The sequence below is a fragment of the Pseudophryne corroboree genome, chromosome 5, assembly GCF_028390025.1.
Source record: "Pseudophryne corroboree isolate aPseCor3 chromosome 5, aPseCor3.hap2, whole genome shotgun sequence".
Lineage (NCBI taxonomy): Eukaryota > Metazoa > Chordata > Amphibia > Anura > Myobatrachidae > Pseudophryne > Pseudophryne corroboree.
Window position 1 is genome coordinate 124,269,768 of NC_086448.1, and position 15,908 is coordinate 124,285,675.

The following is a 15,908-nucleotide window of genomic DNA, read 5'->3' on the forward strand; positions in this document are numbered from 1 at the left end:
GGTTTCAAAGGATAAGTTGCAGTTGTGCCAGACCAGGGTAAAATATTTGGGACATTGCTTGACGCAAGGACTTAGACACCTCACCGCTGATAGAATACAGGTGATTCGCGACATGACTCTGCCACAAACCCAGCAACAGATCCGCACTTTCCTTGGAATGTGTGGGTACTGCTGAAACTGGATTCCAGGGTTCTCTATACTGGCTTTACCTTTGCAAGAAATGGTCTCTTCGAACAAACCAGATCGGATCTCGCACACAGATGAGTCCGAACTGGCATTTGAGAGACTCAAACAGTGCCCATCACAGGCACCTGCATTAGGTATGCCAGATTATGCGAAGCCCTTTGAATTATACGGTACAGAAAGTGCAGGGTGCGCAGCAGGAGTTTTAACCCAGAGACATGGTGATGCCAGCAGGCCGGTAGCTTACTACAGTGCACAGTTGGACACTGTAGCGCGGTCTCTCCCCACATGCTTGTGAAGTGTTGCAGCGGTAGCTTTGCTAGTAAGTAAAAGCGAGGACGTAGTGTTAGGACACAACCTGACAATCCATACACCTCATGCAGTGTCAGCCTTACTGAACTCCGCCCAAACCAGACATGTCTCATCTGCTTGGTTTACAAAGTGGGAATTATCACTGATGGCCCCTGTAAACATCACCATAAAGAGATGCAGCTCACTATATCCTGCAACTTACTTGCCAAGTGTGCCTGGACAGGCACAAAGGGTGGAGGATGAGAATGATGGTGAAGGAGGATTTAGTGCAGACACTGATACGCATGATTGTATGGAATACCTGAATCAGACTTTCACTGCGAGACCTGACATTAGTGACAACCCACTGGAAGGCGCAGATTTTACCATTTACACTGATGGTAGTTGCCACAGACAGACGGACTCGGGAGACCTGTGCACTGGATACGCAGTTGTAGACGACAGAGGTATCATAGAAGCTGAACCCCTGGGCCCACCGCACTCAGCACAAGTTGCTGAGTTGTTCGCCCTAACCAGAGCATGTGAATTGGCCAAGGGTAAGTCAGCTAATATATACACAGATTCTAGGTATGCCTTTGGAGTGGTGCATGATTTCGGGGCCCTATGGCGCCTCAGAAATTTCATGACGGCAGCTGGCAAACCTGTAGCGCATGCGTCCCACATAAAAAGACTTCTGACAGCGATACAGGAACCAGACAGAGTGGCTGTTATCAAGTGCAAAGCATATACTTACAACCAAGACCCAATTTCACTTGGTAACAGCCGGGCAGATGAAGCTGCTAAATCAGCAGCCAGCACCCCCATACAAACGAACATCACATCACTGATGACATTTAACACGATCAATACACAACAATTAATTGAAATGCAAGATTTGTGTTCTTTACAGGAAAAGGCAGTCTGGAGGTCAAAGGGATATGGCCAGGAATCCTCGGGACTGTGGACAGGTGGACAAGGTAAGCCAGTAGCCCCCAGAGCATATCTTCCAAGCTTAGCTGAGGCGGCACACGGTCTGACTCATCTAAGTAAAGAGGGTATGTGTAAGCTGGTGAGAGCCTACTGGTGTGCGCCAGGATTCTCTTCTCATGCAGGTAAGAGAGCAATGACATGTTTTACTTGCTTGAGGAAGAATATTGGAAAGTCAATACCAACAGAGCCATCCCATATTCCTCCGACAGACGGCCCTTTTCAGGTAATACAAATTGATTTCATACAGTTACCACCCTGTAGGAATTTAAAATATGTGTTAGTTTGTATTGACGTATTTTCAAATTGGGTAGAAGCGTTCCCTGCTGCCACAAATACTGCTACGTTCACTGCAAAGAAAATTGTGCAGGAATTTGTGTGTAGATATGGTATCCCTAGAATAATTGAAAGTGATAGGGGTACCCATTTTACAGGTGAAGTCTTTCAGGTCATGTGCAAACTGATGGGAATTAATAGCAAGCTGCATACTCCATACCGTCCACAGGCGAGTGCAAAGGTGGAGAGAGTGAATAGCACTATTAAGAACAAGCTGAGCAAATTAATGTTTGAAACTGGATTGTCGTGGCCAGAAGCTTTGCCACTAGTGTTGTACAGCATCAGAACCACTCCCAGGTCTCCCCTTAACCTATCATCCTTTGAAATCCTTTTTGGTCGACAACCTCATGTAATGATAGACCCCCAGGATGATTTGAAATGTAATAAGGAAGTGACTGTGAAATATTTGGTTGGGATGAGCCAGCAGCTGAGAAATCAACAGAGAAATTTAAAGCTGGTGATTCCTGACCTACCGAACAGTAATTGTCATGACATTGAACCTGGGTATTATGTGATGATTCGAAATTTCTTACGCTCAGATTGCCTCATAGACAGGTGGGAAGGACCATATCAAGTCTTGTTAACCAGCACAACAGCATTGAAAGTCGCCGAAAGAGAGACGTGGATCCACTTGTCCCACTGCAAGAAGGTCGCTGACCCAGAGAGAACTCGTGACAAAGAGCAGAGTGTAGAGAATCTCGTATCACTGGAGTGTCTGTTCCGGGAAAGTTGAGAGGCAGGACTGTTGAAGGGCATCTGAGCACAGAGAGTAACAAGAGCTAGAACGGTTGTCGTACCACTTTCTTTTTTCACCTCCCCCTACATTTTTCCTTTCTTTTCTCCTTCTTATTTTCCTCCTTTCCCCTAACGAAATGGATCGATCACAAGAGACTGTGTTTCGGGTTCTGTTAGTAATTCTGTTTTTGATAAGGACAGAGAGGTCGAGCAGGGATCTGGAATGGGTTCTGATGGCAAGTACGAATTTGAAGGATCTCAGGATCAGCACATCATTTTGGTAAAGGCTGGTATCAGTAAGTGCTCTGGTAGTCAAGGAGCTCGGAGGCACTGTGAGGGGTTATTGTCTGATGAATATTGCATTTGTAGGAATTGTGAGAATATAGTTGAGGATGGGTGCATCCAGAGATGTCAGTCCAACCTTAATATCGACATGGACCGGCATCCGTTGAGTGATTACCACTCACTAGTGGGTAAGGTCTTAAACCAGACATAATGTTGGGTGTGCTCACAGGTACCTCAAGGTCAGAGCAAGTCAGGATTAGTACCATACCCTTTAGCAATAGATGAGGTACTCGAATTACGGGGTGGGAGACCGGTAGACAAGAAATTTAATATTTATAGGCCCCCTAGTTTGAAGCTCCACCAGTATCATGTAGACAGATCCTTACTATGTTTCAATATGTCCACTTACCGAAAACCGGGAAATTGGGAAGTGACGTGGAATAACCAGACAATGACCTTTTCACACAGAGCTGATAGGATACCCATAGACTCTGAACTTGTACGCCAAATAGCCAACAGTGGAAGGTATTTCCGGTATAGGTATACTCGAGGAAGCAAGACCTTGTGGGTTGGAAAAGTATCACCAGCAGGGGCGGAACTCTGGGAGGCAGTGGAGTCGGCTGCCGCCGGGCTCCTGGCCTCAAGGGGGCGCATCTCCTCCACTGTCCCCAGTGCCGCTCACCGCGCTGCTGCTGCTGTCTGTGAGGGGAGGGGATCGCAGCGTGCGCCTCCCCTGCCCCTCACTCTCCGGCGGCGGCGCGCTTCAATTCAGCGCCGGTCCGTGAGCCAATCAGAGCTCGCGGACCGGCAGCTAAGGCTGCCGGTCCACGAGCTTTGATTGGCTCATGGACCGGTGCATAATTGAAGAGGGACACAGCCGCCGGAGAGTAAGGGGCAGGAGAGGCGCACGCTGCACTCTCCTCCCCTCACAGACAGCAGCAGCAGCGCGGTGAGCAGCACAAGGGATGGGGGGGAGGGTCATCTATATGTGGCACTGGGGGCATTGCTGGCACTGTGGGGACCTGTATACCTGGCACTGGGGTCATATCTGGCACTGTGGGGACACTGGCATTGGGGGCATAGCTGGCACTGTGGGGACCTGTATACCTGGCACTGGGGGTCATATCTGGCACTGTGGGGACACTGGCATTGGGGGCATAGCTGGCACTGTGGGGACCTGTATACCTGGCACTGGGGGTCATATCTGGCACTGTGGGGACACTGGCATTGGGGGCATAGCTGGCACTGTGGGGACCTGTATACCTGGCACTGGGGGTCATATCTGGCACTGTGGGGACACTGGCATTGGGGGCATAGCTGGCACTGTGGGGACCTGTATACCTGGCACTGGGGATCATATCTGGCACTGTGGGGACACTGGCATTGGGGGCATAGCTGGCACTGTGGGGACATATATATCTGGCACTGGGGTCATATCTGGCACGGTGGGGACACTGGCAATAGGGGCATAGCTTGCACTGTGGGGACATATATATCTGGCACAGGGGGGCATATCTGACACTGGGAACACTGACATTGGGGGCATAGCTGGCACTCTGGGTACATATATATCTGGCACTGGGGGCATATCTGGCACTGGGGGCATGGCTGGCACTTTGGGGACATATATATCTGGCACAGGGGCATAGCTGGCACTGGGGGGACACGTATATCTGGCACTGGGGGCAAAGCTGGCACTGTGTGGGGACATGTATATCTGGCACTGGGGCATATCTGGCACTGTGGGGACACTGGCATTAGGGGCATAGCTTGCACTGTGGGGACATATATATCTGGCACTGGGGCAGAGCTGGCACTGTGTGGGGACATGTATATCTGGCACTGGGGGGCATATATGGCACTGTGGGGACACTGCATTGGGGGCATAACTGGCACTTTGGGGACATATATATCTGGTACTAGGGGCATAGCTGGCACCGGAGGCATATCTGGCACAGGAGCATAGCTGGCACTGGGGGGACACGTATATCTGACACTGGGTGCAGAGCTGGCACTATGTGGGGACATGTATATCTGGCACTGTGGGGACACTGCATTGGGGGCATAGCTGGCACTCTGGGTACATATATATCTGGCACTGGGGGCATATCTGGCACTGGGGGCATGGCTGGCACTTTGGGGACATATATATCTGGCACAGGGGCATAGCTGGCACTGGGGGGACACGTATATCTGGCACTGGGGGCAAAGCTGGCACTGTGTGGGGACATGTATATCTGGCACTGGGGCATATCTGGCACTGTGGGGACACTGGCATTAGGGGCATAGCTTGCACTGTGGGGACATATATATCTGGCACTGGGGCAGAGCTGGCACTGTGTGGGGACATGTATATCTGGCACTGGGGGGCATATATGGCACTGTGGGGACACTGCATTGGGGGCATAACTGGCACTTTGGGGACATATATATCTGGTACTAGGGGCATAGCTGGCACCGGAGGCATATCTGGCACAGGAGCATAGCTGGCACTGGGGGGACACGTATATCTGACACTGGGTGCAGAGCTGGCACTATGTGGGGACATGTATATCTGGCACTGTGGGGACACTGCATTGGGGGCATAGCTGGCACTTTGGGGACATATATATCTGGCACTAGGGGCATAGCTGGCACTGTGGGGACACTGGCATTGGGGGCATATCTGGCACTGGGGGGACAAGTATAAATGGCACTGGGGGTCATGTGTATCTGGCACTGTGAGGCATATATGTATCTGGCACTGTGGGGACATATGTTTCTGGCAGTGTGGAGGCACCCATTTTTAGACATTTTTATATGTATGTGGCACTGTACAGGGGCATTATAGGTGGTCTTCAGGTTGCCAACTGTCGGGATCCCGGCGCACAGTATACCGTCGCCGGATTCCCGACAGCCGGCATACCGACAGTTTTTCTCCCTCGTGGGGGTCCACGACCCCCCCTGGAGGGAGAATAAATAGCGTGGCGCGCGTAGCGAGCCCGCAAGGGGCTCATTTGCGCTCACCACGCTGTCGTTATGCCGGCGATATGTAGGGGGGGCACCAACATTTATCATGCCTCCGGGCGACTGGGGCGAACTTACGCCACTGATCACCAGGGTATTGTGCTCATATCATCCAGCCCGATACTTGTACTGAGCAGATGGGAGAGCTAGGGATTGGGTTCTTCACTTGGAAAGTTTGTAATATGGTGATGTTATATTTTGTCCCCTATGTTCTCCCAGATGATGCCTATTTAATATGTGGGAGGAAGGCGTACAAGTGGCTTGCCCCGAGCTCAGAGGGATTGTGTTACATTGGGAGAGTACTGCCAGAGGTCATGACCATAACCCATGATAAGATGAAAGACGTTCACCGCAGTGCTCAGGCTCCTTATACTCATACTCACTATGAACACATCGTCAAGAGACACCTCATAGATAGGACAGAGCACGCAGCCTCAGATTTGATCCACGAATCCACCGGGATTCAATTCCTTCTCGCATTAGACATCACCCGTACTGCCAGAGGAATTATAAATTATAGGTATATCCATGCGCTAGCGAACTTGATAGATAATATCACTGAGATGTATGACGACACCTTCAGGTATACGGGAAGGGAGTTACAAGCTTACAAGAAGGAACTGATTCAGCACAGGATGGTCCTAAATTATATCACAGCCTTGACAGGTGGGTACTGTGTTACTCTGGCAACTCAATATGGGGTGAAGTGCTGTACATATATTACTAACAGTACTGACGACCCAACGGAGATTATCGATCAAAAGATGGACGATATCTTGCAGTTGAAGTGGGAGTTCAGGAGGAAACACAACCTTACCTTGGTGACTGTGAGTAATGAACTGACCGGCTGGGTCTCATGGTTGAACCCACAAAATTGGTTCTCAGGTTTAGGAGAGTGGGCTCAAAATGTTATTATGAGTGTAGGGAAGTTTCTCCTTTGTATCCTGGGAGTCATCATAATTATTGGTTTGATATTTAGGTGTGTTCGAATTCTGACGCGGCGCAAGCACGGCACAAAGTTGATGAGTCTAAGGAGCGAGGGCGCTGTTATAGCAGCAGATTTAATTTATGACCCATCCATAGAGACAGTGTTATGATAAGGATTGTAAATTAATTTCATGGCCTGTTTCTTTCACCTGCTTTTCTTTTGTTTCCCCCTCTGCCCAGATACATCCATCCGGAAAAGACATCTGCCCTACCCAAAATGTTTATGTGAATGTATTTTAGATATGTGTCTTATCTTCATCTCTGCAACCTCCAGTTAATACATAGCACACATAGTCGACAGGTGATATCCACATATACTAGCACTCACATATGTCTCCCCTCCGTGTATCATCAACTAAATGTGCACCCCATTTGTTGGAATAATCCGACAAGAGCTCGGTAGTGTTTGTTGGCCCATTTACAGACCCTTAATACGGGATGAGAAGGATTTAATGTATACTTCGCAATACCTCGAATCTTATTTAGAACATATACGGCACGATGATACATGCCCCTCAGACATGGATTCATACATACATGCTTTTTACTATCCCACTAGGTCATACATTTCCTACCTACCACTCTCGCCCGACCATCCAAACTTCTGTAGATATTGTATAGATATTTTTCTATTTAGTGATTAGATAGTGGCAGTTATTGGTGACTGCCAAAGGGTGGACTGTCAAAGTTGAAAAATATTGCAGTTTACACATCACGTACAAACTACACACAGATGGCCTCTGCGCGTGTACTTGTTCTGTCGTGCATGCACATATTCGCAATTTGCGTATGGTCGCCCCCGTGGTCCTGCGCATCAGCGCATGGTATGGGTATTTACGGTAGAGTTTGTGAACGCATAGAGAGCTATCAAAACACATTACATATTTAATCCAAATAGTGCACAATGTACACATAGTCCCCCTGCACCACATCAGAAAGTAACAGCAGTTAAAATGGTTTCAGAACAAAGGGATTCACCTTTACAGAATAGGAGGGGACAGAACAAGGTCATAAGGTGGTGTTTGGTATCCAGCTGTAGGGTATTTTAAGGGTAACATTCCGGTGTTGGTTTGAGGAAGATCGCATGTTCCTGCGGATAGTTATGTGCAGAAGCAGAATATAGATATAAACTGTATTTACTGTACATTATGTATGCGGCGGGAAGCCAGAGGAGACCACCCACAAGAGCAGTTGGAATGGACATCGCCCACCTATTCAAACCGACCTATGACCTCTCCTGTACTGTAAAAGTGCATCCCTGTGTCCAATGGACAAAGGGATTACAGTATCCATTGTATTGAGTTTTGGAGGAATTGTATAAAGAGAGCTTGCTGCAGGCCTGGAGAGACACAAGACTCACAAAGTTATCTATTAGATGACCGAGGACCGGGCCGGGAAGCGCAAGCGAATCTACTCACGTATGTACCATTGAATGTAGCCATTTACTCTGTTATATTGTATTGTATTATTTGTATTGTAAACCCCTTTCAGCAATAATACGCTGTGGTTTCGGAACCCAGCGGTTTAATCACAATCTGGTGTCGTGTCTTCATTGCCCTGCTAAGGTTTAAAGTGTTTTATCATTGCATTGCATTACTGTAGAGGTTTAAAGTGTATCTCTGGGTGTGTGCGCGCTGTGTGTACTTTGTACCCCCAGCGCGGCGTTTGTATGCAAAGTCCGTACAGTGATACGGGACTCCGTACGCAAACAGTGTCTAAAGTACGTAGTGTGTGTACTAAGTTTAGCGGCCGCAGCGGCTCCATGGTAGAGTGTATTCTAAGTGTGTATAAGGTATAGCTTTCATTCCTGTAAGATAATCAGCATTATCAATATATATTTATTTATTATACACGCACATTTATAGAACACTGCAAGAAAAGGTTTTTCATGAAATTATGCACTGTCTTTGACTCTAGCTGCCCATATAAAAGTATATGTGCTGTTATAATTAATACAGCCTGTTATTAACAAAGTATTGGCCAACTAAAACAAAAAACTAGACTACAGGGTGGAGAGAGCAACTGAAGGAAGCTTTTGAATCTAGTAATCTACTGTATGTATTGTGGTAGGATAAAACCATCATAAAGGTAAAATTGTAATATAAGGTATATACATTTTTGAACGGTTGATATTTTTATGGGAATTGTTTTAATGGATACAATTTCCATAAGGGTTTAATAAACGTAGAAACACAACTTGCCGGTGCTTTTTTTTCATGTTTGTTTTTCTTATCTGTGGCAACAGCCGTCGCATTTATTTTTTGGAAAATCCATTGGCAAGTATATTTTTTCATTTATAGTTTTTAAACATATGGTACCTTTAGAAATCTGAAGATAATGTGCCTGAGTCAGATGCGATCACAATGCCGACACAATGCCGACTTTTTCAGTGACGGAACGGAGAGGCATCACAAGTGTAGCAGCCACCCACAAGGGAACAGAGACTCACACCGAAGCCATCGCAACATGCTCGGCAACTGTGTACTCTGAAGCAACTGCCGCGTAGATGAGAGGAACACTGACTCTCTGAGTGCTTCCATGGCCATGCAGACTAGCCGTGGAAGCTGTGACACTGGCTCCATAGTTTATGCATAGGAGATCACAGTTGCATGCTGAGACACGCCCCAAAAATGGTCACGACACGCCTGTGTGTTTGCAGGCAGTGCCAGTTACCTCCCCAAATGACCTCTTCTTGTCAATCACTCTGCGACTGATTCCTCTTTCTGAGAGGCATTGCAAAGGTACCTTGGCACGTGCGCAATTTGGTTGCAACACATATGCAGTCTGCTGATAATCACTCCATTGTGACATGATCGAGGTTATGACCGCATCTGAATCAGGCCCAGTGTGACTATAATTAACAAATGCATTCTCATTCCACAGGCCAAAGAAGAGTTTTGCAACATCTGGGGTATAATACATGCAACTGCCGTTAACCAAGATGGAAGATCAGTTACACCAATCACCAAACCATCTCAGCACCAACAAGAGGAATTATTGCAAAGCATATATAGAATTATAGACCCATGTTCTGTGCAGTATGTCGAGGCTCATGGAACAGGAACACCTGTTGGGGACCCAATAGAAGTCAGCAGCATAGGAAACATCATTGGGAAAAAGCGTCCAAGTGGAATGAAGCCTCTAAAGATTGGATCAGTTAAAGGGAATATTGGTCACACCGAATCAGCTGCTGGCATGGCTGGTCTAATAAAAGTACTGCTCATGATGCACCATGAAGTTATTCCACCATCGCTACATTACACTAAAGAACTTGGAATCAAAAAAATTGAAGAATCAAATTTAATTGTTCCTACAAGTCCAGAAAAATGGCAGGAGGATGTAAAGTTTGGAAGAATAGCAGGAATTAATTGTTTTGGGTTTGGGGGAACTAATACTCATGTTGTGGTCAAGCAATGTGAACAAAAATATCCCCAATGTCATTCAGAAAGACCTGTTGAAATATTTATTTTATCTGCAGCCTCCAGAAAATCTCTTCAACTTTCCATTGAAGATATAAAACGTGAGCTGAATAAGCCGACATCTGTATCTCTGGAAAACCTGGTCTACACAGCAGCTTGCCGAAGAAGTCATCTTAGTTACAAATACAGGGCAGCATTTCTGACCTCTTCATTAACCCATTTACATCAACAACTTCAGTCTGTGAAACCGGAGACACCTCCAGCCAAAGGAAGTCCTCAGATTGTGTATGTACTCTGTGGAAATGGAGTCCTTTATAAAGGGATGTGCAAGATGTTACTGGAACATGAGCCAGTGTTCAAAGATAAATGTTTAGAGATAGATGAGATGATTCAAGTCTACACAACCCTGTCTGTGGTAGAATTGCTAGAGAAGGAGTGTGATGATTTCTCTAGTCCAGATGTGGCCCAGTTACTGCTCTTTACACTCCAGGTATCTTTAGTGGCTCTCCTGAGATATTGGGGGATCAAACCAGACTGCATTGTGGGTCATTCAGTTGGAGAAGTTGCTGCTGCACATTGCTCTGGACTTCTTTCACTGGAAGATGCTGTTAAAGTTATTTATTTCAGGAGCACATTGCAATGTAAAGTCACAGGGGGGAAAATGCTGGTTGTTGGAAATCTACCAGTGACTGAAATATCTAAACTTACTGTGTCTTACAATGGCAAAGTATGTATTGCTGCTTACAACAGTCCTACCTCATGTACAATCTCTGGGGATGGAGAGTCAATACAGGACCTTCATGAGAAATTAACCAAACATTACAGTAAAAGCAATATATTTCTCCATGTGCTAGATGTTCCTGCTGCGTACCACAGCCACCTGATGGATCCTATATTAAGTGAGATAAAAAACATACTGCAGGATTTAAAACCACAAAAGATGGAAACTGAATTAATTTCAACAGTGACTGGAAAGCCAGCATCCAAAGGAGATTTCACTACTGGGGACTACTGGGCTAAAAATATCCGTGAACCAGTTGCTTTTGAACAAGCTGTACAAATTTCTGCAAAGGATAAAGAACACCCAATATATATTGAAATAGGACCCCGAAGAGCATTGCAACGAAATATATTGGAAACTTTAGGATCAAATACAATCATTTTACCAGTTGTGCAACCCAAAAAAGAGTATGAGACTATATTTTCTATGTTGATGATGCTTTTTACAGCGGGGTACAATCCAGACTGGGGCAATTTCTACAATTTATATAAATCTTCCCCAGCTGGGATTCCAAGATACCAGTTTGATCACATCAAGCAAGACATACATTTTGAAAAAATCAGGCATGGAAGTATGACAACAGCAACTGCTAACCATCCACTTCTCCATGGAATAGGTGAGAACTTCACAGAGTTCAGATGTACAGTATCTAAAGCACTGACACCATACATCTATGAGCATAAGAACCTGGGCTCCGTCCTAGTTCCTGGGACATTTTATGTAGAGCTTGGACTGGCCGCTACAGCTACCAGTTTAATACCCAAAGTTCCTCTAAGTTTTCTGGAAATCAGTGTTACATTTTCTAGACCATGTGTTCTTCGCCAAGACTATTTAGAGCTAAATGTAAAGCTACAACGAGAAGACCAGATCACTCATTTTGATGTGCTGACATCACATGTTTATGCAACTGGGCAAATTAAAAGAAATCACTGTAAAACAAAGATAAGCCAACAAATCTCTATTGAACATATTTTCAAAAGATGCCATTTCATTTTCAAAAAAGAAAAAATTTATGAGCAGCTATATAAATTTGGATTTGAGTATGGGAAGGCTTACAGACAGCTTGTTGATGACATTCATTATGGAGATGTTCTTAAAGAAGCAATCACCAGAATAAGAGTAAGTGAAGAAGTCAGAGAAACAATGTATGAGTACCACATACACCCAGTCATTTTAGACTGTTTTCTTCAAATGGTTGTTTGTGTGGGAGATAGAGACAAAGATACTACAGCAATCTTCCCATCATCCATAGGTAGCTTGACTGTTTTTCAACCCTTCCAAGAAGAAATGATCCTATACATACAATTGATAAAAACAACAAATAATTACTTTGAACTGTGTGGATGTTTTGCAGATAACAATGGCATGATGTTAGTGGAATTAAAAAACGTGAAGATGTCATTTGTGAAGCAAACAGAGGCCAAACAAGAAAACACTTTTTTCCAAGTCACTTGGACACAGACTCCCCAATCCATAGATATACCAGAACAAAAGCCAAATATGCTGATTTATGCAGACAACTATGGAGTAAGCCAACAATTATCAAAATACATACATGATGGACTGAGCTTCATTTCCTTTCAAAGCTGGGATTCTGATATTCAGATGCATAAAATACTTCATACTGAATGTAAAGATGTTGTGTTCATGTGGGGAATCCAAACACAGAGCAAGGATATTCCAACCAATCTCACACAGTATCTAGCAAAGTGCTGTGAGGTCTATCGGCAGTTGATCTTAGCAGTGAGTCAAGGGATCCCCAAGGCTACTATCAGGACAGTCACATTGAGGAATACTAGAAATACCCTGGGTGACATTAATCCTGGTTTTGCTTTAATTGGTATGACAAGAGCTTGTATCATTGAAAAGCCTAATATTACATTTCAACTGATTGATATAAGCTCTTCAAGTCCTGAAGATGTGGAAGCCCTAGGCCAAGTTCTTCTTAATTATAAACCAAATGATTATCCGGAGATTTGGATCAATGAAGGTTGTATTTACACAAGTGAAATTATACCCACCAACACTGAAAACTGTAGGCAGCAAATAACTTTAGAAAAGTCAGACTATTTCACCATGTACACTGCAGAACCTTACACATTAACAGGACTTACTGCTGAACAAACTGATCTCAAACATAGTCAGCTCACAAACAAATGGATCGAGATTACTGTTGATCAAATGTGTATCCATGCTGATGACTATTTTCCTGTTAGTATGTCAAGCTGGAAGTATGGAAATACTTTGTATTGGAGCACTTTGTCTAATGAAAAACATGAATTAATTGCTCTGGACTTTGCTGGTACTGTAACTTCCATTGGAGAAAATGTCAAGAAAATTCAAGTTGGTGATCGTATAACTGCATGTTATCCAACTGTTGCAACCTCTAAAGTGAGACTTCCTGAGAATGTTTGCTATTTGGTGAGGAAAGTTCCAATGTTAAGAAATGCTCCTTGCGTTTCGCTATTTGTCTTAGCCTGGGAAGTTTTTTGTCACCAGCTACCACATGCAAAGAACAAACCCAAGCTAGGTATTATGACTACTGAAGTAAAGTCAGTTTTGTGCACAGTTTTATCCAAGACAGCAAAACAAGTAGGCTGGGAAACAGTAATATCTCAAGAAATTACAGCGGACCTCCTACAGTGCAGTGCCATGATTATTCTCCCTTCACCGGATCTTGTCTCAGCAGAAGCTCTTTTCAAGTTGCCACTCCTCAAACATGTAATTGTAATATGTGGCCGCAGCAACCATGAGAGTTATCAGAATCTGGCACTAAGCTGTAGACAAGACATTCATGTCCACCTGCTTTATCTTGCTACCATTTTACAAAAGGCATATTTACAGAAATTTGCAAAAGACATATATAAATGGTTACAGTCAATATCTGTAGACATCCATCTTGTTCTTCCAAAGAATATGATTCAGCCATCATACAGTACAAAGAACATAACATCCAGCTGCTTCACAGCCCAATGCGTACCCCTTATTGAGCTAGACACCAACACAATCTCAAGAATTACATTGTCTTCGTCTGATCCAGTGCTCTTCAGGCACAATGCTGTTTACATTGTCACAGGGGGACTAACTGGTTTGGGCTTTGAAACAGTGAAATTTATTGTGCGGAATGGAGGTGGCCATGTTGTGATTTTGTCCAGAAGACACCCAACCCCAGAAATGAAAAAACAAATATCTGAGGTTCAGAATGAAAGGGAAAATACTAACATAATCACGTTACCATGTAACATAAGCAACTATTCTGAAGTGAGAAATGCCATACATTCAATACAAAAAATGTTTCCAAATTTTCCAATCAGAGGCATCTTTCACAGTGCTGTAGTTTTACACGATGGAGTTCTGCAGAATCTAAACCTCTCACTGTTTGAGAAAGTCCTTAGCCCAAAAGTGGATGGGGCAGTGAATCTTCATCATGCTACAATAGACCAAAAGCTTGATTATTTTGTCTGCTATTCCTCTGTAGCTTCATTTATAGGAAATCCAGGACAAGCAAATTATGCTGCTGCCAACTCCTTTCTAGATATGTTTTGTCAATACAGAAGAAATATTGGTCTCTCGGGACAATCAATAAATTGGGGAGGTCTCAATCTTGGAGTGTTGCTCAATCAGCACCAAATTCATAAAATTTTGCAGGCAAAAGGAATACTTCTTCTGAATACCGAGGAAATTCATGAGTATCTGAAAATATGTCTTTTACTAAATAATAATCATCAGGCAATAGCCAAATTTGATTTTAAAACCATGTATGCAAGCCTTGTTTCATATATCCCAGCACTGAAGAAGCGGTTAAATAATGTGGTTGTGGAAAATATTAAAAGTTTGGAGGACATTCCGATAATGGAGAAATCTTCCAAAGTTAATAACGAAATGTCGGAGGATTACATTTTGTTATTAGTGAGTGAGCTCACCAATGTCAGCTCACATGACATCACAATGAATAGTCTTCTGAACTTTCTGGGTATTGACTCAATGTTGGCTATGACATTGCAAAATCGTATCTTTACGGAGAAGAATGTAAATGTTCCTCTCGTGACACTGCTAGATCCCAACACATCTATCTCAATGCTGGTGTCAGAGGTCCAAAAAAACACTTCAAATGAAGAAAAGCCAGTGCAAAAAGTAATAGAGGAAACAAAGCTATGATACGAAAATGTCCATCATTTGCAATTTAATGAAAAAAAAATTAAAGTGGACGTGAAAAAAATAAAACAGAGAAATATTAATATGAAAACCCAACTAAAATACCTATATTCAGTCATGTAGAAGTGATAAATTAATTTTGATATATTAACATTATTGGAATTATGATTCAGATCTGCCCCAAGGTCAGCTGTACTTTGCAGTATACATTTTAAATATTCTATTCATCTGTGTTGCAAAAAAGTCTTCAATGTAAACAAATAAAGCAAAAAATTAACAACATGCTTTTCTACGAACAGGGCATTTGTCTATTTATTTAAAAAAGACAGTGACTGAAAATGTGGCAGTGATGTAGATTGCTATATACTAAGCAACTTGTAAAGTATTGTTTTTCAGTAAATCACAAATAGATATTTATTGGGTACCTTAAGGTGTCTGCAGCACCTTGTTGTGAAAAGTGAGAAGTGAGTTATTTGGAGGAATTGATAGGCTTTTATGATAGCTGAGTCTTAAGGGCCAATTTAAAGGTATGGAGAGTGTTAGAAAGTCTGAGTGAGAGAGTGTGAGGACGTTAGAGCAGAGGTGAGGCAGCATTCAGTGTAAGATCGGCAAGGACGGAAGGGATTGTAGAAATAACCACATTTGGATATGTAGGAAAGAGTGGGGTTGTGAGGGCTTTATATGTGTAGGTGAGAACTGTAAATGGTATTCAGTGGTGGATAATGAGACGTTTCCAAATGGGA

The 15,908-nt window shown here is 43.9% G+C and overlaps 1 protein-coding gene across 1 annotated transcript in view; it reads left to right on the plus strand.

The window, feature by feature from the left end:
- Window positions 1–15,168, plus strand: part of LOC134929567 (phthioceranic/hydroxyphthioceranic acid synthase-like) — a 38,324-nt gene extending 23,156 nt beyond the window's left edge. The window contains exon 6 of the mRNA XM_063925158.1: window positions 9,694–15,168. Within this exon, the coding sequence (XP_063781228.1) occupies window positions 9,694–15,168 (5,475 nt within the window). The remainder of the gene's footprint in view (window positions 1–9,693) is intronic.
- The last annotated feature ends 740 nt before the right edge of the window (window positions 15,169–15,908 follow it).